The sequence below is a fragment of the Diadema antillarum genome, unplaced genomic scaffold (genome assembly GCF_040938485.1).
Source record: "Diadema antillarum isolate AM-2024a unplaced genomic scaffold, OU_Dant_1.0 scf00000086, whole genome shotgun sequence".
In the NCBI taxonomy this organism is placed as follows: Eukaryota; Metazoa; Echinodermata; class Echinoidea; order Diadematoida; family Diadematidae; genus Diadema; species Diadema antillarum.
In genome coordinates this window covers 3,093,736-3,121,537 of record NW_027270975.1, presented here as the reverse complement: position 1 = coordinate 3,121,537, position 27,802 = coordinate 3,093,736, and the positions used below count along the sequence as shown (strand labels likewise).

The following is a 27,802-nucleotide window of genomic DNA, read 5'->3' as shown; positions in this document are numbered from 1 at the left end:
GGCTTGATGGGCTGCCATGATGTATGCAATTATTACTAGTATGTATCGTTCCATGACTCGCTTATTACAGTATCAATTTTTATCACAAATCTAGTACAAAATTATCTGGCTGTTAAAATTTTTTCTTTTTAACAGTAGGTCTTCTACATGTTAATCAAGAATAAGAATTATAACATTACATGTATTGGAAAATGTCAGTACAGTTGTCTTTTAAGGAAAATTGCACAAAGTCACAAGTACCAGGACAATGTATGTTCACTTTGTATCACCCTAGACCTACTACGCATGGACCATGAACGAAGGTCTGTATTTGATCCTATCTAATCTTTACTGCCACTACCTGATTATCGAAATGTGCATCTTAATGAGTACATTCAGATTTCTGGACAATGACGATTGTATAATCCTGTATCCTAACTGACAAAAGAACCATTTCCTTTGTTTGGTCTTCTTTGGCTGAGGTGCCTTTTCAGACTCAACTGCCTTTGAATAAACAGTGATGATGGGGAGCAGCAAACCTCCAAACATGACAAATTTTGTGTCACAAGATTGGTAATGACTAAAGTGGACACTTGTTGACATGCAAGCAACGTTTCGTTATGGAATATGGTAAGACATACATGTCGTCTACCGTTACTGTCTGTGTTTGCTCTGAAACAATGTGTGAAAAATGGGAAATACTAGATTAAAAATCAATCATGCTGGCAGTAGTGAGATCAAAGCAATAAAGCATGGTTAAAATGTTATTGTAACACTTTTGACAGAAACCGAGTGACAGAAACTGGTGCATGAATTAATTAATAAGTGATAAATGTCCACGTGTAGTAGGTCCATGCAGGCAGAAGCAAACCATGAATAAAAGTTACTTTGAACAAAGACACATTGCACAGTGAATAATTTGGTATTGCATCACCATTTCCTCAGTACTTTCCCTGCTTGCAGTGCGAATTCACATGTTATCAGAACAAACTCTTGATGACAGAAATCTGTTTACAAGTTGAAATACCATTATAATATTTTTTCTGTATACATTCACAGCATACAAAGGATCAAAAAGCACTTCACAATTCATCTTGGGTCATGATTACAACAATCGATTACCACCTTTTAATCACGCTGGCATAATAACAGGGGGATGGGCACTGGCCCTTATACTTCACACCATCACAAGCCCATGTCCCTTGTGACCAACAAGTTCTTAAACAGTATGTACACATAAGGAAAAAAAATGTTTGTTTTACATATGATAAGAGGCATGACAGTAATAGTTCACTCTCCTTTGATTCTTGTTCGGGCAGGATCAGAATTTGATGGTTTCCTCAGCATCTTGTATGCTCCCCGGGCCATTTTCACAAACCAGTAGACATTGACCGAGTCCAGTGCTAGACTAGCTACAAAGCATACCGCTGTCATCCAAATGGGTAGTCTGTTGATCCCACCTATAGCAGCCAAACACAACATATGGAAACATGTGCATGATGCCCATTTGTTTTTTATTCCATCTTTGCATACAAGTCATTCTCACTCTTGACATGAGCAATGATTATGACCATATCAAAATAGTCAAAGCTACCAGATAGTGAATGAATTCACAATCATCTCTTTACGCTGACTTCTATTTGCATGTGGTGCTATGTATCTTTATAAGACTGCTGATAAAATGCCTACTATTATCTATCAATCTGAAACATGGTTTTGCATAATCATGCAAAGGTCAAAAAAAAAAAAAGACCAAAAAAAAGCAGTGACATTTTTCATTTGAGAGAATATGAAGGCAGGAAGAGGATGGGGCATTCTGAAAATGCACAGCATGTGACGTCATCATTTAACCTCCATTACCTTTTTCCTTTCAACAGACTTTTCACTGACAAAGTGTCAACATTATAGTGACATTGAGATTTCACATATCCAACAGCAGTATCCATGATTACTCGAGATGATCTTTACACTCCCCATGACATACAAATTGTAAAATCAATAACAAAAACTGCTGCCATAAAGCTGAATGAATGAAGGTGATTGATATTTTAGGACTACTAATTCGCTGAATTCTGACCCTCACTACTCACATTCCCAAATCTCAAATAGACAGACAGCCAATACGCACTACTCATAGCAACAAGTTTCAAAGAAAGTTTATAAATTACATATATATGTTAAATCAACCCAGATGAAGCCAATGCCACAATGGTATTTGTATGTAGAATGTGCCTGAGGAATTTTGTTGAAAGGTCACTAAACTTCACTTCTTAGTCTGAAAATTTGAATGCTTGGACCAGCAAAAAGAAGTGATGGGACTACCATTGATATCACTGATAAAACTTACTGAAGCTACCCTATTAAACACAAAAGATTATCCTTGAAAGAAACAAACAAGAAGAGAAGATCGCCGAGAATCACGTGTACGAGTAATTAGATGCACATATTGGACACAGGATGAGGAAGTTCTGGCTATCTAAATGTCAGAAGATGACAGTAAATCATTCAATATGGTGTACTACTGGCACCTACACATTAGCCCCTGAAGACATGTGACCATCATGGGACTTGAGAGGAACTTCCTCAGTCTGTCCCTATGTGAGATTCACATGCACACTGCATTTAACATGACTCAAATCTGTACAACAATGACAAAAAGGCTTACCTTCTACAAAAAATGTTTTGAAGAGGATGTAGTAGTAGAGGGGAATGATTCCCACTCTGACAAGGAAAAAGGAGCCAAGCATGGCAAAGCCATTGTAGAGATATGTTTTGCTCTCTTTAAAACCAGTCAGTTGCAGCATCCACCTGCAAAATATAATTTAGAGAATATTATTTTAATAGGATAATTCCGCATTACATCCCCCATCCCTTCGCAGTCATCATATGCAACTGTACAATGGTGTATTTTGAGTGCGTCAGTCGGAATTGTGTGCATAAGGTAACTAAGGAATGCTTAACCCACGAGGCGAAGCCGAGTGGGTTTAGGCTAAATTCCATAGTTACCGCATGCACACTATATTCCGACTGATGCACGAAAAGACATGTGCGTCATCTGATTTATAGAATGGTAATTTTCTTGCCAAAAACCCATTTTTCTATCGTGTTACCCGATGACAAAATTACTGGATGCATTTCCGTTTGGCTTGGCATAGACGAGAGCTCAAAAACCATGCTTCAATTTTTACTGGACGCACGGCCAGCCATGCATCAGTATACAAATAATGAATGTTTATGAGTGCAATGGACAGAATATTTCATGAGGTGAAAGATGAAATGATCCATTCAACGAGGCGCAGCCGAGTTGAATGGATCAATTTCATCTATCTTTCACCGAATGAAATATTCTGTCCATTGCACAAATGAAAAACATTTATTATTTGTTTTATATAACGCCTAAAGTAGATCCTTGTCATTTGATGTTTTATTAATTTAGAAACAAGAGAGACACTGAGATTGCGAGAGTGCTCACTGAGCGCTTTACGCTAGCACGCTGTCGCATACACACACTGCAAACGCAAGCGCGTTTAACACACGCAGTGTGCCTGGTTCTCAGCGAGCGTGCAATGGAGCAAATCGTATGGATCCAAAATTGCACGGTAAATGGATCCACAATTGCACGGATGATGACGTCATAGTGAAATGGGCCGAATAATCAATGTCAAACAACCAATCAAATGACAAGGATCTCTTCTGGCATTATATGATAAATACTGATGCATGGTGGTTTTAGCCAATAGGCGTCTTGTACTGAGTGCGCAAACGCTTGCTTAGTGCGCAAACCTTCGTTACAAGTACGCGTACTCTTGCTACAAGTGCGCGATAACATGTTTACCACTGTGACTCAGCGTGCGGCCAGTAAAAATCAACACATAGCTCTCGACCAATGAGATCGCAGGATTCTTGCTACCCATTCTATAACTCTTTATGTGCCACGTTCGCACGCCTGACCCATTCGACAGCGTGCCAACTTCGCATATTCTGCTCAAACGCACAATCCCGCCCAAACTGATCGATAAATTGCCAAATGCCGCAGTACAATTAATGCGTTTCTTGCGATTCCATTCCTTTCAAATGTAGCTTGTATTTTATGTGGTGATTGACAATCAATGGGTATTCCCTACTGGATTTGCGAGTAAATTCTAAGTTTCTGTTACTGTTTTGTGTGCAAAAAATCATGCCTTTACAATAATGTAGCTGCTGGTAAAAGCAATCACAGGTTTGTCGTACAATTTATTTAAAAAACAAAGCGTGGTATTTTCTCTCCAACGTTACGCTTTATAATGTCCTGGGTAACAAAAATCTATAACAGCTTCATAGATCCTTTTCCCAAAGCATGACTGTGTTGCAGTCTCGGAATAATGTGGCACACAAGGGGTTTATACCATGGCACATAAAGAGTTAAGACTATGGAGGACCACAGGGTGTAAGAATGTAAGCAATATCCTTCTGAGCATTGTATTAAACTTTATTAAAGTGTTTCATCAACCTGTTATGAGTGAATACCTTTTCTCCTTCAATCCTTCACGTGTTTATTACAATGTGCAACATTGCAAAAATTGAAATAAAGCAAAAACAGTTGCAGTTATATTTGTCCTAATCCCAGTCTTTATCATGAACATCATCTGCAACTCCTCAGCTATTCGCTCTCACAATTAGACAACTACATCAAACCATTTATCAAACTTAAACATTTGAAGTGCTCATTTCATAAACCTCTTGAAGTCAATATCCCCTCTTCATCGATCCTATCTGTGTTTATTGCAACACTGCAAAAATTGAAGTACTGAGTACAGCAAAATCAGTTGCAGTTGTTTGTGCATTAATCCCTGTCTTAATCATGAGCATTCACAGTAACTCCTCAGAATTTTCTGATATTTTCTCTCATCACTGGATCAAACGATCAAAGCCATGTCTGCCTTCAATAAACTATCACCTATGACAGTCTTGTCTTTTTCTATTGGGAAGGTTTGTTCCCCAAGTTCCATCCCAGTCAATTTCAAATGCTAAGCAAGCCCTTTAACATTTCTACAAGATAACATACAACACGGACAGTGTAGGGGAAAGATCAAAGATTAATATTCAAGTATACTTTGCCTCAAGAGTTTCTTGTTTAAACTATGGGCAGAGGAGACTCCACAATAGTACTATTCACTGAGGGGTGAAGCCCCAATGTGAATAGTACTTTGGAGGCATTGAGGCCTATAACTTTAACCAGAAACTCAAAATTAGGCAGAGTATATTTGTTTTACATTTTGGATTTAAAAAAAAGAAAAAGAAAAAAGAAGGGGAAAATATGAGGTGAGAAGTAGTGTGGTGGATGTCACAATTATTTTGTTAGAAATTGTTAGAGTGATGGTATGAAGCAGTGCACGATGTCAGAATTCCTTGGCGATGTCACAATTGTTTGGTTGAATAGAAATTGCTACATTTCACAGAACGACACGAAGCAACTCGCGATATCAGAATTGCTTTCACATGTCACAACTGCTTTTTGATATCATTTGACAAATAGCACTATTTGGAAAATGTCGTCATAAAAAGTGATGTCATTTTGCATATGGTATGCCATGGTTTATCGAGCATGCCAACATTCTGACAAAGCTGAAAGTACCTAGAGATAATTCTGTGAGGCTCTTTCAATCACTGAAGGATAAATTTTTGATCCGAAATATAAAATACAAACTCACCTGAAATTAACACATGGTGTTGAAAATTCTGCAATTACTCTTGCATTGGCAAAGAAAGTAAGAGGACCATAAACCTGTGGAATGTAATTAGAGAACGGATATACTAAGAAATATAACATCTGCAGCATATGAGTACAATGTACTACAACACACTAGAACTGTTCCAAAGACACCCCCCCCCCCAAAAAAAAAAAATAATAATAAATTGATCAAGGTAATAATGATAATGATACCAGTACTGCTACTTATCATAAACTACAATGATAATGACAATCATATACTGTAAAAGTGGATATTTTCGCGCGACTAATTTTTCGCGCTTGGCCGTGTCAGAAGACTTTCGCGTGTTTTTAATTCCGCGGAATCAAGACATCAAGTACTGGAACATATGGCATGCAAAAATATTTGCGTGCTTTTATTTTCGCGCTAGCTTCTCGTTGTATTGCAAAAATTTCAACACCGCAAAAATTTCCACTTTCACAGTATATTAACTACTACATTGTACTACCTATCGTTATCATCATCATTATTACCATCATTAACAATGACTACGATACTAAGAATGAGATAATGGAACCTGGCAAAGTAACATTTAAAGTTCTTATGACAAAAACAAAAATAAAAACAAACATGGTGTAGTATTAGCTAAGGGTCAAACAAGAAGTTTATGTGCAAATCCATATCATGTTAAAGTTGTTGGCTTTGATGATGAGACTTTCATCACACGAACAATGATAGAGGTTTAAACAAACTCATAACTAAAGTAAGACATTGTGGAATTGCAAAGTTTCATCTGTTTTCATGAGACAGATGATAGCTACAGTCCACATTTCCTTGTGCAATTGGAAGAGGTAATGATGTATCACCTCACAAGTCTCCCACTGACCTGTACATACACCTTCATCTAACTTTCTTTACCAGATGTGACATTAGCTACTGTAAGTATGAGAAGTGTGTTGCAGTTTTACACTTTACAGTGATATGGGGTTGTGGGTATTGTGTAGAAATCCATTGGAGATATGTAAGACCATGATATCATCACCTCTTTTAATTTGCATATCGTGGTTGCAGCCAATATCACTATTTAATGAAAATGTGTAAAACTTAGAAATTCTTTACTTTCTTGTTCTTTGTCTGATTCTGATGAAATTTTCCATTCATTTATCTGATTTATTATAATCAAACTTCAACACGGTAAAAAGTTGGCAGTTTAACCCTTTGAACCCGAATGGCCGGTACACCGGCCTCGCATCATGTGTCTTCTTTTTAGCTCAATATGACCTCCTGCATTACCCTATTTTCGATCAGGTGATCACTAACGGCAATAAGGCGTAGTTTTTGTGCATTTTGATCACAGACAAAATGGGAAAATGGCAAGAACAAGAGACCCGCGGGTCTAGCGCTCACCTGAGTATCGCAAGTTCACCTTTCACGCAGTCACTAATCTAAATTATTCACAGCTCTACCAAAATTTGACGAGGCATTCTCAAGTGGAAGATGAAAATGTACAATAAGGGCCCAATTTTTTCAAGATTCCTTAATTTGGGGGAATTGGGGCCCCCTGGGGCCCTCTGGGTGGGGCATGGTGCCCAGTTTGATAAATTGAGATCCTGACCACCTAGGGATGCTACCTGCCAAGTTTGACAAAAATCCATCATGAGGTTTTCAGGAAGCAGATGAAAATGTACAATTCAGGCCCCCATTTGGACCCTTCCAACCACCCCCCTCCCCCCTACCCCCAAGAGGGGCACCCCTGGATCTCCTATGAACAAACTTGAAACTAGTCATTAATGTACTCACTCATAGTATTATCTCAGCTCTATAACTTCTGATTCTAGAGAAGATTTTTAAAGATTCCTTCATTTGGGGGGTTTGGGCCCCCTGGGCGGGGCATGGTGCCCATTTTAACAAATTGAGATCCTAACCCCCTAGGAATGCTACCTGCCAAGTTTGGTGAAAATGGGTCATGGGGTTCTCAAGAAGAAGATAAAAATGTACAATTTAGGCCCCATTAGGACCCCTCCTCACCCCCACCCCCACCCCCCCCCCTGGGTCCCAAGGGGGGCACCCCTGATTCTGCCATGAACAAACTTGAAACTACAGTCATCAATGTGCTAACTCATAGTATTAACCTAGCTCTATCACTTCTGGTTCTAGAGAAGAAGGTTTTTGCGGATTCCTTAATTTTGGGGGGTTTGGGCCCCCTGGGGGCCCCCTGGGGGCCCCCTGGGTGGGTCATGGTGCCCATTTTAACAAATGGAGTTCCTAACCCCCTAGGGATGCTACCTGCCAAGTTTGGTGAAAATGGGTCATGGAGTTCTCAAGAAGAAGATGAAAATGTACAATTTAGGCCCCATTAGAACCCTTCCCCACCCCCCTCCCCTGGGTCCCAAGGGGGGCACCCCTGATTCTGCCATGAACAAACTTGAAACTACAGTCATCAATGTACTAACTCATAGTATTAACTTCGCTCTATCACTTCTGGTTCTAGAGAAGAAGATTTTTACAGATTCCTTAATTTTGGGGGGTTTGGGCCCCCCTGGGGGCCCCCTGGGTGGGGCATGGTGCCCATTTTAACAAATTGAGTTCCTAACCCCCTAGGGATGCTACCTGCCAAGTTTGATGAAAATCGGTCATGGGGTTTTCAAGAAGAAGATGAAAATGTAAAAAGTTTACGCACGACGCACGACGGACGACGGACGACGGACGACGGACGACGGACGACGGACGACGCACGACGCACGACGGACGCCGGACGAAGGGCGATCGCAATAGCTCACTTGAGCCTTTGGCTCAGGTGAGCTAAAAACATACACAGCTGAGGAGGCTCTTGCAAGGGAATATTGAGAGAATCCACAGAAAACATTGATGACTCTGAATGTTGTCAAGGTAGTGATTTTGAGGACGAAATTGATACAGGGGATGACGTTGCAGCGGGTATGTTAATGGATTTTTAGTGGTTCGTAAGCACCTCCCAGCCTGGGGCAAGCAGGGGAGATCATAGTCAGTGCGCAGATGGAGCAAGTGGCCATGGCCAAGATGGTGATGGTCACAGCACAGCGAAGGCACAGAAGAAAATGTTAGAAGAAGGAAGTTTTCTTATTCTAACTTGTCAGCACATTCCTTCAAATATGATAATCATTATATCTTTATGTGTTGTACTTTTTATAGTAGACTAATAGAAAATTTGTATAGAAAATTTGTGATTTTGATTTGTTCAAATTCAGACAGCTATAATATTGACTTTTATTCTGACTTTTGTAAAAATAATATATGGAAAGTATGTCAAATAATTCAGGGTTCAAAGAGTTCATGGTAACATGTAGGATTCTGCTCTTCTTTGCTAGTCTGCCACAGTTCCGGTAAAGTTTATGATTGTTTTCACCAAAATCCAAATTGTGCTTTTAATCCTTCTTCAGTGTTCCTCTCTTCACAGCACTAGAACTTTTAACAACTTGGGATTTGAAGAATAAAGCTAAATCAATCTTCTGTCTCACGAAGCGAGGTAAACACTCGCTTCGTGAGACAGAAGATTAGCTTTATTTCCTACAGTTACTACCACGATGATGAACATCTTCCGCACTATTGAACTTGGGATTTGCCTACACTCGGTTGGTCATGTACTGAACTCTGCATGTACTTCACCACATGAATGGACACATAAAAACTTAATATTTTGTACCAATACTGTTCACATAAGTTCCTAGGGGTGCACACTGTAAGCATATGACCACCACAGTAGCCAGAACTTTCCACAGGAACTACATGAGTAGTGGCACGTGAAATGAAAGAAACAAACATTATCAGGAAGTCAACATATGTGTCCTTGCAGTACCCTGACCTACAAAAGATCTCTGCCATGTGGCATACCATTTACTCTACAATAGTACAAGGGTGAATGGTCTCTCACATTACAGCTTTGCTGTACAAGGCAAACAAAGTGGCAATACATGGCCCTAGAATCACTCTGTTCCAGGCAGGTTTTACCATGCAGGGGATATGTCCTCTTATCACCGAGCAATGATCTTTACTGCACACAGAAGATAACTCAGTATGGGTTAAGTCAATAAAAGACAAATGCAATCCTATCTTTAGCTATAAGAGCTGGCCTATCTTCAGCTGCCCTGGACAGATATTCTTCAAAAAACAACAAAAGCAATTTTACTGCTGTGTAATTGTTTCAGTATCTCCAACAGGCCCAAGAATAGCTAGCTTTGATTAATGATATGCAGCTTTTGTTTCTTTGCCCACTATGCACTCAGTGCATACCAAATCAGTGCAAACCAAAACTGCATGTCCAATTTTTATTATGTGCCACAATCCTGTATACCATATTCTCCTGTGGGAGAAGACCCCCACGAATGCTCTGCCCACTGGAGTACAATACTGTATATGTGGTCTGTTATCACATCATCATTTTTAGTCGATCTCTGACTAGTTTGCATTTAACTAACCCACATGATATTGTACTATGACTTTGACCTTGATGATGACCCCTGACCTGTGTTTCATATGGCAAAAAAAACACAAACAAACCAAACCCCCCCCCCCCCCCCGAAAAAAAACCCCCAAAAAAACAAACAGGAAAATCTCAAAGAAAAAAAAAATGTAGTACTGTTCCAATTCAAACCTACAATATGTGTGTAATTTGGCTGAATTCCATTCATTGCAATACAAGTGATAAAATTCAATAAAAAATTCACCTAGGTCTATTGTTCTACAGATCAATTAAAAAAAAAATGAATTATCAGAACATGACATATTCATTGTTCTGTAAATCTTGCGTATCATTATACGCTTGAGTCCCTCCAAGATCTGTACCATCAATACATGGCACACACCAACACACAGAGTGAAACCTGCAACATTGTCTGATTTCTACTTGTAAAGAGGCAGCTGTCTCTGTCATGAGGCATTTGTTTTTAGCTGCTGTTCTGATAGGAGGTTTTTTTTTTTTTGTCAGTGTATTTGAAATAAAAACCTTTTGTGTTGAGTAAATTGCAATCTCAAAGTGATCTAGGTTTATCATTTTCTCATTAGTGGGGCGATATTCATAAAGTTCTTCATGAAGGTAGATGGATCATGCTATGACTTACCATGTTTGCCAGGTACGCTAAAACTACAGCAAGATGATGTACGATGTAGAACACTGAGTCTTTCAATGGGAATGCATAGAGAATGATGACCAAATCTGAAGAATAAAACAGACAAGAGGAGTGATTAAAATATTTTTTTTTTTTTGGTCAGAATTTCATGGATGAATATGCCTTGTATGTGGTTTATGAGAATAGTCATCACTAAAACATATTCAAAAGGGGCCTGGAGAAGCAGTCAGTCCGCAGCGCGAGCGAAAACGCACATATTTATTCAAGTCGTATGCACAGCTGAGCGGTGCTTGCATATGTAATGAGCAGATACATAGTCATGAATAAATCCGTGTAGAACAAGCATTTCTTGTCAGTTTTCGACACTTTTAGTATCGACTGAAAGAGAAAACATTAGCAAATATGCTCATGATCAAATAAACTGAAAAGAAGAATATAGAATATCAAAATCTCTCTCGAAGTTTGGTATTGTATTCAAAAATATTCCTTCACGTTTGATGCCAAAAAACAAACCTGAAATCTTTCATGCCCCTCTAAAATATGGTGAAGACTATGTCCGCTAAAGTATATAGTATCACAATAAGGGCACGTTTTCTCATCTTCATTTCAATACGGGTCAGGAACTAGCAAAATTCAGGGACATGTCTAGCGTCGAGTTTAAAAAGATTATCCTCGCGTTCGCACTGGAATTCCGGGTCTGTGATTGGTCGAAATCTGTCGCAAGACGCGGCGTGTCGCATTGCGTAGTATCCATTGGCTGCTGACTCAATGCTGTGAGTTCAAAAACTACATGTATGTATCAGATAAAAGTGTCATTGACATGAGTAATAGCTGAATAGTGTACAATTGAGTTGGAGGTAATTTGAAAATGAAAGCCTATATTAGTTTCATGAAATCCATGATTTTTTTAAATGTTAGGTTCCAGATTGTGATGGAATTTTCACTCTCTATACAAAACTTGAACTTTACACAGGAACCAATGATGTGTATGTGAGTGTGCACTTACAATGACCCTGAACAATGGACCTGGCTACCACCTGTTCCGAGCTCTGCTGCAAGGCACATGAATGCTTTATCAATTATTCATGTGGATTGCCCTGAGCACTGCTAGTCTGAATTCTTGACACAGGGTGAAATGCATGCACATGAAAGAAGTAAGCACATGTTTCCATGTGCTTGCACACACCACATTTCAGAATGAACAAAGACTAGCTGCGATAGTGGAATTCCTCATGAAGCATTCCCATCCTGCTCATTGTCCACAACCATTGTCTGGGTATCAACAACACACTCCACGCGTATTCATTCACTACCCCACTTCCAGTAAGAAAACATAATTTGCCTTGTTTTCAACAGGAAAATTCACAACCTTAAAAATGGTGCCCCTGTTCGTTTTTTAATTGATCATACTCGCTCAAGTTTCACGATTGTGAAATCGAAGAAATTACGGAGATCTATTTTCAATACCAGTCAGGAACTAGCAAAACATCAAACTATGATCTAAAAGCTTCTTGAACACTGACAAAATAATTGTTTACTTTGATGCTAAAATGGACTACTATATTGAGATCAAAAATAGGGAAATTAGGTATCAAATTAATGAGCATAATCAGCTCTATAACTTACCCAACCATCCTGGGTCAAACAATGCACTGCGAAAGCTATGAAAGCTGTTGTTGCGACCTCTGCAAAAACTCTCGCAAAGTATCGCGAAATCTCGTCAGTCTCACGGGCACAAACTGCGCAAACGTGATTCTGAATAAAATTGTCGTTCATGCCTCATTATCGCACGCGCTGCGGACTGACTGGAAGGCTCACAAATTTCTCTCCCCCGTTAATGCCAAACCTGCCCAATTCTATCTCCTCCCCAAGATCCCCAAGATCCACAAACCTGGCTATCCTGGTCGTCCCATCCTCTCTGGAAATGGTTCCCCAACAGAGAACATAGGATCTCCCTCTTTGTTGATCACCACATCAAACCTCTTGTCTCACTCTCACCCTTCTACATCCATGACACACAAGACTTTCTCAGGAAACTCAATGACATCAAGGACCAGATACCCGAGACTGCAATCATCGGTACTTTCGACGTCTCTTCTCTCTACACCAATATTCCCCATGGTGAAGGCATCCTAGCTTCGTGTGAGGCTTTGGCTTGCAGCAGCCATTCCAACCCCCCAATATCTGACATCAAATCCCTCATGTCACATGTACTGACGAAAAACAACTTCACATTCATGGACAAGCACTACGGGTACCTACAGGTATCTGGCACAGCTATGGGTACCAGGATAGCTCCCTCCTTCGCCTGTCTCTTCATGACAAAGCTGGAGCAGCAGATGATAGATTCAGCCCACTGTCATCCATGGACTTGGTGGCGCTACATCGATGACATTTTCTTCATCTGGACCAGGGAGGAAGAAAGCCTCCACACTTTCAGTGACCACATCAATTCTTTCCACAGAACCATCAAATTCACGTATCTTCTCCCAGGAAGAGACCAACTTCCTTGATGTCACCGTAAGGAAGGAGTCTAACTAACCATGTCACCACCACTCTTTACACTAAACCCACTCCACTACCCATCAGTACCTTCACTCAGCCAGCTGCAACCCCCACCACTGCAAAATCAGTATCCCATACAGTCAAGCCCTCAGACTTCGCCGTATCTGCTCTGAGGATTCTGAGTTCTCTTTCCATGCCAGGAACCTGAAGAGACATCTTGCAGCCAGGGGCTACGGTACCAGGAGAGTTCAACAAGCCATCTACAAAGTTCGTTCTCTCCCCAGATCTGAAGTTCTCAAACCGAAAACCAACAAGCAGGACACCACTGACAGAATACCCCTCGTGACCACTTTCCATCCCAATCTACTCCCTCTCCACAAAATCCTTCATGACAATCACCATATCCTTCACACCTCTGATTGTCTCTTACAGGCCGTTCCAGATACTCCCATCCTGGCATACCGAGGCCCCCACAACCTCAAGGATCTCATCGTTCGTGCTGAAGTACTCTCCCTCACTGACAATTCTTCTCCTTTACAGCATGGCACATTCAAATAAAAAAAAGTTTAGCCAGACATCATTTGTAGTACACACATCCATGAGAGTAACTCTTTCACCAGCAACTCTACCGGCCTTTCTCACCATACCAAGGGGAACATCACTTGTACTACCACTAATGTCGTGTATCTCGTCACTTGCAGAGTTTGTAGGATCCAGTATGTTGGGGAAACCAAGACAACACTCAAAAGATGCTTCTATGGACACAGATCTACTGTCAACACAGCCAAGCTCGATACTCCAGTGGGCCACCATTTCAATCATCCCAATCATTCCATCACTGATATGACTCTACAGGGCTTTGAATCTTTAGGCACTCGTCTAGACACAGTCCGAACCAGCAGAGAGAAGCTCTGGATGAAACGACTTCACACCATCCAACCCCACGGCCTCAATATCCAGGAGGGAAATGACTAACCACCTTTATTTCATTCCTCTTATATATTACTTTTTCATTTTCTTTTTGATTATTATTTTCCTTCCTTTTTAATCTTATTTTGTTCTTTCTTTTCTTTTCACTGCAGACCATTTTCCCCCCGATTCATTCCTTCCTCTTGTCAGAGTCTCTTTCATACAGCCCATTTCCACCTACACATACACACACTTGTTTTGGTTTGTGTTTATACATATTTGTGTGTTACTATGCCCATTTATGCTTGCTTTTCAACATATACAATTTTTCTCTCCCTTGGATTTTGTGCCCCACCCCCCTTTTTTCTTATGTGCTTCAATTATTATTATTTCAATTTAGAACTTTTATCATTATCATCATTGTTGTTGTTATTACCATTATTGTGTATACTTTGATGTATATGTTTGATCACTTGCATTTGTTGGTTGACTCTCACTTCCATTTTGTTGCCTCCTCTTGGTACACCTTTGCAGGGCTTGCTGTTTGCTCAGTCCCCCCCCCCCCCCCCCCCCCCCTTGCTGTGGCTTTTTCACTCTTTTCCTTTCTTTATCTTTCTGTTGTTCCTCATCTTGTCTGATGTTGCCTCCCTATTCATCCTTTCCTTCTATGGTTGCCCCCTTGGTCCTCAGGATCATTACTGACCCTCCTCTGCCTTTTGTCTGTCCACCCTAATCCCCTCTCCCTTTACCTGTTGGGCTCCTTGCCCATGACCTCCTACCTTCTCCTTTTGTATCTTTTGTTCTGTGTCCCTAGCCTGTCCCTGACTGTTCTTGTTGTGTGAAGTCATTACATGTGATTGCTTTCCCTGCCTGTTTGTCATTTTGCCTCAGACGAAGATTCTGCTAGGATCGAAAGCTCAGGCCCCTTTTGACTCCATTTTACTCCATTGGCTCGCCAGTATTTGGATAAGCAGTTTTCAGTAGCCTCTTTTGCAACACTTAAAACATATTCACACATAGTTTCAACATCATATTGATATTTACACACCATTGAGTGATAGCCATCTCATCAAACTGGCGAACCGACCAGAAGACAAACTGTATGACTCACACAATATTTACATATCTTCAAACAGGCACAAGCACAAGATCATGTTCTGTTTCAGTGGTCACTGAAGATACACACAGCAAGCTAGGGATGGTCAGAATGAGTCATTTGTTCAACATGCAGGCGACTCCCGTTATAACGACGTCCTCAGGACCTGCAGTTTTCTTTTGTCATGTCATAATTGATGTAGAGTATGAATCATTCATAGCTGTATGCAAAGATACCAGCTAAGGCTCAATTAACAAAATTATCCGAACATACTGCTTCATTGGCAAATCATCTATTCTAAACACAAGTGATTTTTAGCACTCTTTTAAAGCAACTCCAAGTATGCCTACAGTACTCCATGCCATCTCTCTATGGAGTGATATTTTGATGTTGTCAAACAAATTCTAGTTGCCTGGAGAAAAAAAAACAACAACAACAAACAAACAAATAGCATGCATGCAGAACTGTTGAAAACGTTTTTCACTCGGCAATCTGTACCACTTTCCATTTTATTGCATCTATGATACATTTCCTGATTCCACGACGCCTTTATTCCCACTGGCAAAGTACACAGCACATACCGCTACAATATGTATTGTGAAGGTAATACCAGGTGCTCATGTCACATCATGGAAGAAACCCTGACAAAGCATGTAGGAAGTTCAAAGCCTTCTTTATCAGATCCACATTCTGCTGATAGTGCAGTGCATGTCAAGAGTTCAACAAGTTTGAAATACAAAAGACAGACCTCTTCATTTGTGTTGTGTATGTGGGAGAGAACTTGTAACATGGTTGAATAAATTCATTTGCATGAAATTTGCATACTGGATGTGGGCTGTTATCATAGAAATTATGCGATTGATGATTGGCCGCTGGCAGTTGGGTAGAGAATTCACACTGGAAACAAAGTAATCCCAACCAGTATCAAAGAGGCCAAGTGGCTTTATCTACTCACTGAGAATTCACACAGGGTCTTACTGTTAGTTCAATTTCAGCTGCAGCTGTGCCAACTTGGGGATATAAACCTCAGCCCCTGTCAAAAGGCTACATGGCTATATACCATAAGTTCAAAAGATATCTATTGAAATATGAAATTACTGTTTGATGCAGAAGTTAGTTTGGGAGGGTTTAAGTATAACATGTATGATCACACAATAAAAAGTAAAAGAAATATAGAGCTGATTTGCGAAACAAAGGTCTGTAATATAATGGACAAAAAGTAAAGGCAGTGTAACTCACCACTACTTATGTATCCAGTTGTTATTGCTATTGTTGCTCTGGTCAAATATGATGTTCCCCTGCACAAAAATCAATTATAAACTGGGTCAATGTAAACACATGAAGATGAGTTGATCATAAACATTATACAAAATAAAGTACTCCTGTGTTGTTGTTTTTTCACCTCCATTCCTCTCATTGAGTATTTCAATACCAATGCAACCAGTCAGACTTGTTTTTAAATCAACAATCTGTGAAAATTACACAATCCTTGGATATTGCAGACTCAGAGACCAAAATGGTTCCGCCATCTTAAGAAAAGTCGACCGCTCACAATTTATGAACTCAAGTGAATCACAAAGAACAAAGTCCTATTCTTCCCCTCTTGAAATCAATGGGATGGCATTTCTACAGTTGTAAGATTTCAAATCTGTCCAGAAAATTATTTTGCCAAGTCTATCTTGTGACTTTGCAATATCAATGCACAAATACATACAGTCATAGGAAAGTGCTTTCACTCCTGAACTCTATTCTGATCTGTGGCTATTAAACAAACAATGACTTGTACATTATCATTACAGCTCCATGGGGTGTGTTCTCTATGTACTTGCCTTCATGAGTGATGTCAACATTGTAAGTAACATCATTCTTCAGCATTTATCAAGTACCTCTAATACACAGAGCAAATCAGTCAGATTCTATCCAAAACTGTACAAGGTATAGACCCTTGTAATCAGACATGCGTAGCTATGGTATTGAGGTCATCACTTTACATCACATGTCAGATAAAAGAACAACATAATGCCATGGAAATGTTGTACCATTATATGGTTGTATACCGGTACCTGAACACACAAATTCGGTATAAAGCTGCAGGTAAGGCAAAAGATACAAGAGACCCGGGGGTCTCGCGCTCACCTGAGTATCGCAAGTTCACCTTCCATGCATTCTTGCAGACTCTTACCTGAGAACACTGGAAACTTGGGGCAGGGGCAGCTTTGAGAGCTGGGGGTATGGTGTCCATTTGCATACCATATTCCATCACACTGGTAAAAAATACCTGCCAAGCACACTGTACTTTAAATAGAATGTTGGATTATGCAGTTTGGAAAAAAAGACTTAACCCTATTCCAACTGGGGGGGGGGGGGGGGGGGGGGGTGTCAAATTGCCCCCCCCCTCGACATTTCGCGCCATGATTCCGCGACGCGCAAAGATATTGCTGTGTCGTTTCATGACTTTTTGCATTGAAGTCTCCCGCGTATTTTGAGACCAGTAAAAACTTGGTCTCAAATAGCCCAGTTAGAATAGGGTTAAAGCCCTACTTTTGATTCTAGATGAAGAATATTATTAGTTATCCCCTGCTTGTTCACGAAATACGGGCAAATATCTACGGTCTGGTGCCATATTCCATGAGGCCGAAGGCCGAATGGAATATGGCACCAGACCGTAGATATTTCCCGTATTTCGTAAGAACAAGCAGGGGGTAACGATTTTATCTTTTAGTGTAAGTGCTAACCTTCTTCTCGCTGATTTCCCGTCGTGAATGATGTTGAAATTGCCGGCTGTCAGCCATGACCATGTTGACTTAGGCCTACGTCTCACGAGCTGATTACTGCATGCGATGCGCGCATACAAATACGTACACGTACACGCCATAAGATACTGCAGTCAGCAGTGCAGTGCAGTAGCCAGATAGATATAAGTTGCTGTTATTTATCAAGCGTCTAGTGGTCTCAGGTTATGTGCGCAATACGCTTGAGGACCGCGCGCTGTCCATTTGTTTTGTACAGGATTAGCGCGCACTTTCCTATTTAAGCGTCTTTGGTACACGCGCAGCTGGCTGTGTAATACAGTATCATGACATCATATCACGTAATACGGGATATATTAAGTGGTTGATTGGCCAATGAGATTACAGAATTCACGATCACTAAAAGATAATATTGAATATTCCTTAATTTAGGAGGCTTGGACCCCTGGGGCCCCGAAGGAAAGCATGGTGCCCATTCAAACACTTTGAGATCCTATCCCCCTAGGAATGCTACTTGCCAAGTTTGGTGAAAATCTATTACCTGTGGTATGTTGTTTTCAGCATGAAGATGAATCAATGCACAAACTTGGAACTACAGTCATCAATGTACAAACTCTCAGTAACTTTGCTTTATCACTTCTGGTTTTAGAGAAGAATTGTAAATATTCCTTAATGTTGTGGGGGGGGGGGGAATTAGGCCCCCTCGGATCCCCCAAGGGAGCATGGTGCCCTGCTGAACAAATTGAGATCTTAACCACCTGGCATGCTAACTGTCAAGTTTGGTGAGTATTCATTAAGGGGTTTTCAACGATTATGAACATGTACAATTTACACCACCATTTGGGCCCATTCCACCCCACTCCCTTGGGTCCCAAGGGGGAGGGGGCACCCCTGATTCTGCCATGAACAAACTTGAAACAACAGTCATCAATCCAATATACTGACTCATTGTATTAACTTAGCTCAATCACTTCTGGTTCTAGATAAAATCCTTAAAGATTCCTTACTGGGGGGGGGGGGGGGGGGGGGGCATGGTGCCTATTTGATGGAATTGAGATTCTATCCCCCTAGGGATGCTACCTGCCAAGCTTGGTAAAAATCCACCATGAGGTTTTCAAGAAAAAGATGAAAATTGACAATTTAGGCCCCAATTTAGGCTCTCCTGGGGCCCTCAGGTGGGGCACAGTGCCCATTTGATGGGGATGAGATTCTATCCCCCTAAGGATGCTACCTGCCAAGTTTAAAGAAAATTCATCATGGCATTTTCAAGAAAAAGATTACAATTAATTTACAATTTGGGCCCTATTAGGACTCCTCATCACCCCTCTCCCCTGGGTCTCAAGGGGGGCACCCCTGATTCCGCCATGAACAAACTTGAAACTACAGTCATCAATGTACTAACTCATAGTATTAACTTAGCTCTATCACTTCTGGTTCTAGAGAAGAAGATTTTTTAAGATGACTTAATTATTATCTTTTTTTTTTTTTTTTTTTTTTTTTGCGGGGGAGGGGTTTGGCCCCTCTGGGGGGCCCCCGAAGTAGGGTATGGTGCCCATTTTAACAAACTGAGATTCTATCCCCCTAGGGATGCTACCTCCCAAGTTTGGCAAAAATTAGTCTAGGGGTTCTCAAAAAGAAGATGAAAATGTAAAAAGTTCACGCACGACACACAACGGACGACGCACGCCGGACGACGCACGCCGGACGAAGGGCGATTGCAATACTGTATACGCCGAATATTTCGCGAGGTTTTTATTTTCGCGAATTTCGTGAGTCAGCTGCAATTCGCGAAATTAAAGACGCGCGAAAATACTGACTCTGATCCCGATATGAATAGGATGTACGCGTACACATTTCTGCGTTCAGTAAAGGACTCCACGGTCGCGAATTTAACCACTCGCGAAATCGTCAGGAAGTTTGGATTCACGAAAATTTAGACTCGCGAAATACAAATGTATATGGTGTATACAGTAACTCACTTAAGCCTTTGGCTCAGGTGAGCTAATAATACATACTGATGTGTTACCATGACAGAAGCATTCATGGGGTTTCCCTACTCACCAGACTGGATCTTCCCAAGTAGGTTGATCAAAGAGAAGGTTGTAGAAACCAAGGGCACTGGCGAAGACAGCGTGTACACAGGACAGCACTCTACAAGGCAATTGAAACATTCACTTCATCTTGTGTCATAAGATCAATCAAGCGTAACGCGTATGACCATGCAATTACAAATAAATGCACACACACACACACACACACACATTAATGTAACTGAATCTATGCCAAGAAAGTCCAGAAACACATCAAGTATCGCAGCATTACATCATTGCTTGCATTGGCAATCACGTACGGTTGCCCTCATTGGCAACTTCATTGCAATTTCCCTAATTTAGGTCAGATATTTGTACTGACTGTCAAAATTCTTAACCAATTTTCTGGCAGTTTGCAATGACATAGTAAAATTCATTCAATATCACTCCATCCTTTCTAACAAAACAAAGCCCAATTTGTGTTTATGAATTAATAATTAAAGGAAACCAAAGCCTAAATATAAATGTTAATGGAGTGAAAGCAGCAATATTAATAGAACACATAAGCGGATGTTTGAGAAGAAATTGATTCAAAAGTGAATTTTTGAAGTTTTGTTGCCATCAGTGCCAGAGGAAGCTGCTACAGTTCATGATGTTATTTTGAACAATATGAAGAAAATATAAGAAGAAATCAAAAAAATTTCATTTTTCATGAAAAGTATACATTCCATCAACTTGCTAAAGGTACTATGTTAAAAGAGTATGATACTTCCCTCTAATTCCTGAAAAGAAGAAAGACAAGTACACAATATTGTACGCTTTTATTTTGCTGAAAACATGGTGTAGTCGTCTTCCTATCCAGCAATGATGGCACCAAAATTTTAAAAATTCTTAACTTTTGGACGGATCGCCTGATTTACCTCAAATTTTCACTGGATATCATACTAATTTGCTGTTTTCACTCAACCTACATTCATACTTGGACTTTTGTTTATGTATACATATTGAATCCTGACCATGGCAAGCATATTATAATGCTATGTCACTTAATACAGTAAATGTTGAATATTAAGCAGTGTTCATATTTTTTAACTTGTAAACTATGATGTACAAAAATAAACATACATGATTTCATATTTGTCTACATGAATTGGCATTAGTGCTGGAAACATATATCCAGCACTTTGAATATTAATCTCACTTGACTGAGAGCAAAAAATTCCACTTTCACATAATTTGTCCACTTAATGCTACTACTAACCAGTATGGAAAGTGTTTTATGTTTTCCTTGCAACTGAGCATTCCAACAATAAAGTTAGCCATGTATAAATATCTTGTGACCTGAAGTACCTTGTATTCCAGTCATATTTCTGGTACGAAGAGATATCTCTGTAGGTGAGGCAGGAGTACCAGGAGATCAATGGTGTCACAGTGAAGGAGGCCACAAGAAAGAAGATGAAGGTTTTTATGGCAATCGGAAGGTAGGAGTCATCAAAGACAATCTCTGGAATGTCACTATGATTGGCCATCCTTGACTCTCCCCTTTAGCAGTTTTCCAAGTCAGTAGGCTCAGCAGGTCCAAGACTGAATGACAAACAGGACTGGTAAACTTTTGATTTCAAAATGTAATTTTTGCTAAAAGAAAAGTGAAAGGACAAAAATTTAGTTTTTAAAGTCACATGACAACATATTCCATTCATCTACTATAAAGAGGAACTCCAGACCAGTTAAAAGATGTCTGGAAATAAAGAGTACATTTTCTATACACAGAGATGAAAAATTTATCAAAACTGAATCACAAAATTTTACGTAATTTATTGAATTGTGAAATTTTTGCCAATTTTCACAAAATAAGAACACTCACTGAACAACAAATATAAATGGGAAGCGCTGATATCCACCTCAATTTGTATGTTGTTGCTCAAAACAACTCATTCTTTAGTCTTCACTCTTAGTGCCATCTGAATTTCAAGTTAACCCTAGAGCTACTTTTAGGAAAATATGAGGGTTGCCTGTCAAGCAACAGGAGCCTAGAAATTAATGTAGCGCCTACACATGATTAAAATGGCAAGTTGAAAGAAATATGTCAATGCAATTCTTTGAATGCACACAAAATACCCCCCCCCCCCCCCAACACACACACACACACACACACATACATTTTAAAGGGGCATAGTCCCGGTAGGTTAGAGGGCGCTGTTGGATGATACCACTGCCGATCACCGTTAGCATGATACGAAGATTGCTGAAGTTGAGCTGTCATCAAGAGTAAAGCGTGTAGGTGTTTCTAAGTAACATTGCCTTCGTTGTCTTCTCTGCGCGTCAAGCAGTCTGTAGTGATGCCAGAAAGCGTTATGTGCTTCTTAGTATGACATCACAGAAGAAGTTTGCTAAAGCTGCCATCCTCCTCAGCCGAATCATGAGCCGAACTGTGATCGGACCGCTGACTACAGTGGATCGGACTTCTTCGGACTCGGGGGAAATGGGCCAAAGCGTAAGCGCTAAAGAGGAGTTGATAGCGTAGGTCTCTATAGGAAACTTGCGCCGTGCGTCTGCGTACGCATTTGACTAAACCACCTTGGCCTCTAATGCACAGATACACACAAACATCCAAACACTTACTACCCATATCCATATAAACTCTGCAGTTACATCATACATTTGTACATGTACAACATACCAGGTCCATGCAATGTACAGTGCGTCTCTAAAAAAAGTAAACCCAACTTCAACGGTAAATTTTCAGAAAACCATAAAATATCTACACATTATTTTTTCATGGTTAGATCGTCCAATAAGTCCTCTGATACCACGTAGGTTATGTAACTCTCATGCATGACTGAGCACGATTCAACTTCGTGAATGGGTGTGAAATCATCTCTGTGGCAAGTTCCGTGATCAGCATACTTTCTCACATTGTACCAGATGGCTCTTTTTGTTGGAGGCTGCCTGTCGGGGAACTGCACCCGAAAAGCCTCTTGAACTTCCACGAAACTTCTTGTTTCCTGGTATCGAGTTACCAGGAATACTCTATGCTCAATTGTCAACTGTACCATGTTTGTAAAGCATGTGAAGTGTGAATGTGTCAGGAACAACCTTTGCTGAAGTTGTTATGTAATCATAGGCCTAACATGTGACAAAAATTGAACTTCAAATATGCCCTGAATGCATGACAATAGCAAGAAATAACTTGCCACAGTGATGATTTCACACCCATTCACTAAAGTTGAATCATGCTCAGTCATGCATGAGAATTACATAACCTACGTGTTATCATTGGATAGAGGACTTATTGGACTATCTAACTATGAAAAAATAATGTGCAAATATCTTATAGTTTTCTGAAAATTTGCTGTTGAAGTTGGGTTAACTTTTTTTAAAGACACACTGTACATGACAAGCACCTGAACACATACAAGAACTTTTTATCATTTTTATCCCGAAACACCACAGTTGATTTATCACCTGTATAGTGCACTTTACTGGCCATAATCATTCGTACATATGAACACTGTAGGCTGATTTTAAGCTCCCCACTTCATTAAAATAATATTAAAACTTCAGCTGTAAATTGTGCAGGCAGTGTACACTGCTAAGTTCAAGAAGACTGAGTTGTATTAAGTAATGCAAAAGCAATTGTTATAAATCACAGCATAACTCATCTATCAATTAATTGTGGAATATGTGGTTTGTTTGTTTGTTTTTTATTCCAGTTGGTACTGCTTTGTGATTTTGCTGACTTGTACTCCTGTGTGGTACTGCTCTGTGATATTGTCCTGTGCTAGTCCTGTGGTATAACATGTAAAGAAAAAAAAAACAACACAAGAATATCCTGTGGTATTTTTCTGTGGTACTTTCTATTGTATTTGTGTGGAATTGCTACGTGGTACTGCAATGCGATACTATGTGGTTTTGCTGTGTGGTACTTCTGTGTGGTACTGCTGTGTGGTATTGCCCTGTAATAGTCCTGTGGTATATGTCCCAAAATACCACAGAAATATCCTGTGGTACTTTAATTCTATTGTATTTTCTCAGGTTTTACTGTGTGGTACTTCTGTGCGGTACTGCTGTGCAATACTGTATGGTTTTGCTCTGTGGTACTCCTGTGTGATACTGCTGTGTGCCATTGTCCTGTGGTAGTCCTGTGGTAAATGTCTCAAAATACCAAAGGAATATCCTGTGGTATTTTCTGGTACTTTCTGTTGTAATTTTCTCTGGTTTTGCTGTGTGGTACTTCTGTGTGGTACTGCTGTGCGATACTGTACGGTTTTGCAGTGTGGTACTCTCTGTTATATTTTTACTGGTTTTGTTGTGTGGTACTCCAGTGAGATATTGCTGTGTGGTACTGCTGTGTGATTCTGTACCCTGGTTTTTCTGTGTGGTACGTACATCTGTGTTGTATCGCTGTGTGGTACTGCGCAATACCACACAGCAGTACCCCAAAGGCAAAACCTCACAGTATCAGACAACATGTGTTGTGCGATACTGTGAGGTTTTGGCTGTGTGGTACTCCTAGCTATAGATGTAGTAAGTACTGCTGTGTGGTATTGTCCTGTGGTAGTCCTGTGGTATATGGATCCACAAAACACACACACACACACACACACACAAACACAAACACAAACACATACATATACACATAAGAACATCCTGTGGTATTTTTGTAGGGTACTTCCATTTTTTTTTAATGAAAACTTGTACCATAGGATATGTTGGAGAGTTGATTGTATCACTGGACGCTTTTTTTTCGTGGCTCTGAATTCCGTACTCATTTCAGCCAAAAATAGTACCAGTTATTCACAAAGTCCTGAAAATTACGAATTCAGCAAAATTATGAAAATCATTCACTTCGAGTTTTGGAAAATAGACTTCAAATATACCCCTCTCCAAAAAGTTGTCTTTTTGCGCGGTGTAAAATAGCGTTATAATTCCGGACACAATTTTCATAATGGAATAATCGACGTCTTTCACACCTTATCCTTGCACCACAATCACAATTCATACGCACGAATCACCGTACACATTCTTACTGAGTGGACGACAAAGAAAAAATCGGCAAATGAGGCTCAAATTTCATATTTTACGTAAAATGTCTAACTTGAACATTTCGAACAGTTCACGTGATAAAACCTTGTGCAAAATCGACTCCTTCTAAATCTGAGGTAAAATGTGAATTTCTTTGACTTTTTACATTTTTATGTCGCCTTTTTTTATATTTTGGTCCACACAACGCTCTCTGAGGCTAATCTACGAAGTTTCGCGCGTATTGAATGTCATACGCAAAAATGTGTGTGCCCGGAATTGCCATGCTGTCCGGTAATACCATACCTGTATGTACATTACCATCGACATCACAGGCAGTTGGCTATTCTCATTAGTACACATGAGCAGAGACTCCAACTCTACCGCTTTCGACGGGAGATCTCCCGCCGAAAGCCCTTTTTTGCAGAATCTCCCGTTCTCCCGCTTGAGATTTTATTTCTCCCGCTTGAAATGATTTCTTACTTAATTTCATTGTATGTTGAAAAATAAGCCTTAGATAGCGCGAGAGAGCATCTAGAACCCTACACTGCAAGGAACTTCGCGCACATCAACTTGGAGTCTCCCGTTTGCTAGGGGTTTCAGGCGGGAGAATCTCCAGATCAGAAGGTGCTTGGGGTTGGAGTCTCTGCATGAGCCTGGGCTGTGGTAGTAGTAGTAGTAGTGCGAATGCCCATGACTCATGCATGAGTCCTGTGGACAGTTAACTATACGCAGCCCAGTCGCTGTATAAATAGCGACAGGGCCGTACCGGCACGGCCCACAACACAAAGAGAGCTCAGCGATCCCTTTACGATCGCTTTTGTGTTTTGATACTTGACATCATTTTTTGTCACCTCAAACTCATTAAATGTAATCTTCATTAATGACACTACATATCTATGTTATCGATATTGACATACACATTTCACAACTTACCAAAAATGAAGATTTATGTAGCATGTGCGAACGGTACCTCTGATAATCGGCAGTTCATGCGATCTGAATGCACATTTAAAGGTCACGCTGTCCACCGTGCTGCTAGCAAAGAGTGCATGCACGCAATAGATCGCTGCACTTCAAGCCACGCACACGCATAATTTGCTGAGTGATTAACGCGCCATTTTGAATTCTGCAACGATGAACCCCGACGGTCGGATATTGCACTTGAAAGTGCAATTTTTTTGGTTCAATGGACTTATTGTGAGGGCTCTCTAAGTACTTATGTACCTTCTGTACCTTCAGTCCGGGAAACTCGCTCACGCGGACTGCCCACCTGTACCAGCACTGCCCCGTACGAGCACTGCCCTGCACGAGCACTGCCCCGCCTCATGAGCCCCCCATTCACTTTTTGTTCATCTCACATCTTCATCCACCATCCTCCACAATGCCCCATCTCTGGAGATTTACTGGAGACGGCAAAACATCAAAGGTGGAACTGATCATGAAACGCACAGCTCCAGAGGACATTGACCAAAGGTCATTCCATGACACCTTCCTCTGCTCCACCCCTTCCCATCGAGTCCATGCTCCCTACACTCCCTGCTGTACAGCCTTGACAAAGCGATACTCCTCCTCCTTCTCCTTAACCGCCTCCACCACCAACTCCCTCCTACCCTTCCTGCCTTGCTTGCTGTAGGCAAACCTACCATCTAACGATACACCCTGCACCCTGATGAAACCCGACCTCCACTACCCACAGACAATTCATACGTCAGATTAACTGCAGCAGCGACCCCATAAGTACGGACAAATACGTACCTTGTTACAGCGCCCCGCGACGGGGTTAACGTCAGATGTGAGATGAATAAAAAGTGAATGGGGGGGCTTCTTGACGCCCCCCGGCAGGCCTCATGAGGCCTCCCGGGGGGCCTCATGAGGTGGGGCAGTCCTCGTGAGCGAGTTTCCCGGACTGTATAAGCATGCACTTTATGTGAGTAATGTACAAATGTCGATGTCTATACTGAGTTACGGGTAAACTCGGCCTAGCGGGTAAAGTCGGCCCCCAGCGCGCGCATTACAAGTATCTGAAGTATCCTAGTTGTACTGTGCGCGCTGGGGGCCAACTTTACCCGCTAGGCCGAGTTTACCCATATTAAACTACGGTAAGTTATGCATAAATTGATATAGTCTAAGTTTTGTAGTTGTGTCATGGTTCCCCACTTTGATAGTGAGAGCCGAGGCTCCGTCTGTCTGACGAGCACAGCGTCTGGTCTGGTCGGGCTGTAGTGGACAGAGTGTGGTATTCTCAAGCAGTAATTATTAACGGATCCCCTTATTAACATATATCGACTTCTGAGTCTGATCCCCTGGGGTCAGCAGCACACCCCCCCCCCCCCCCCCCCCCCCCCCGAAAAATGTTCCGCGGCTAAATGCCTCAGCAACGACCGACACATGTGAAGCACACGTGAAAGTCGAAGCATACTACTGGCGCAACCGGCCTCACCTCACGGAACGCCGCGAGACCGTACCAACCACTGTTGAAGTCCCGCCGCGCCGGCGGCCGCCGGGCAACACCTCGCTGGTCCAACCCCCACCTGACCTGACACGGGTAGCACTACTAGCAGAGAAGTATCTCAGTCAGAGACCCTATCTAATTTCCCCAAAGTTTTTGCGTCTTACTCTATCTCATAATATGTGCCTTTTGTACCTTCTTAGGCAGTGCCTCAGCTCAGCAAGAACCAGATGACAGTGGAAGATTGCGTCAGATCTCGTTCCG

General features: G+C 41.0%; 1 protein-coding gene across 1 annotated transcript; it reads right to left on the bottom strand.

The window, feature by feature from the left end:
- On the bottom strand, positions 1-27,802 carry LOC139717969 (TLC domain-containing protein 4-B-like). The gene is made up of 8 exons (XM_071629453.1): positions 27,734-27,802; positions 21,415-21,648; positions 20,096-20,185; positions 16,524-16,582; positions 10,766-10,860; positions 5,670-5,743; positions 2,645-2,787; positions 1-1,439 (listed from the first exon to the last, which is right to left on the bottom strand). The coding sequence occupies exons 2-8, from the start codon at positions 21,591-21,593 to the stop codon at positions 1,270-1,272; spliced, it is 810 nt and encodes a 269-aa protein (XP_071485554.1). The 5' UTR covers positions 21,594-21,648; positions 27,734-27,802; the 3' UTR covers positions 1-1,269.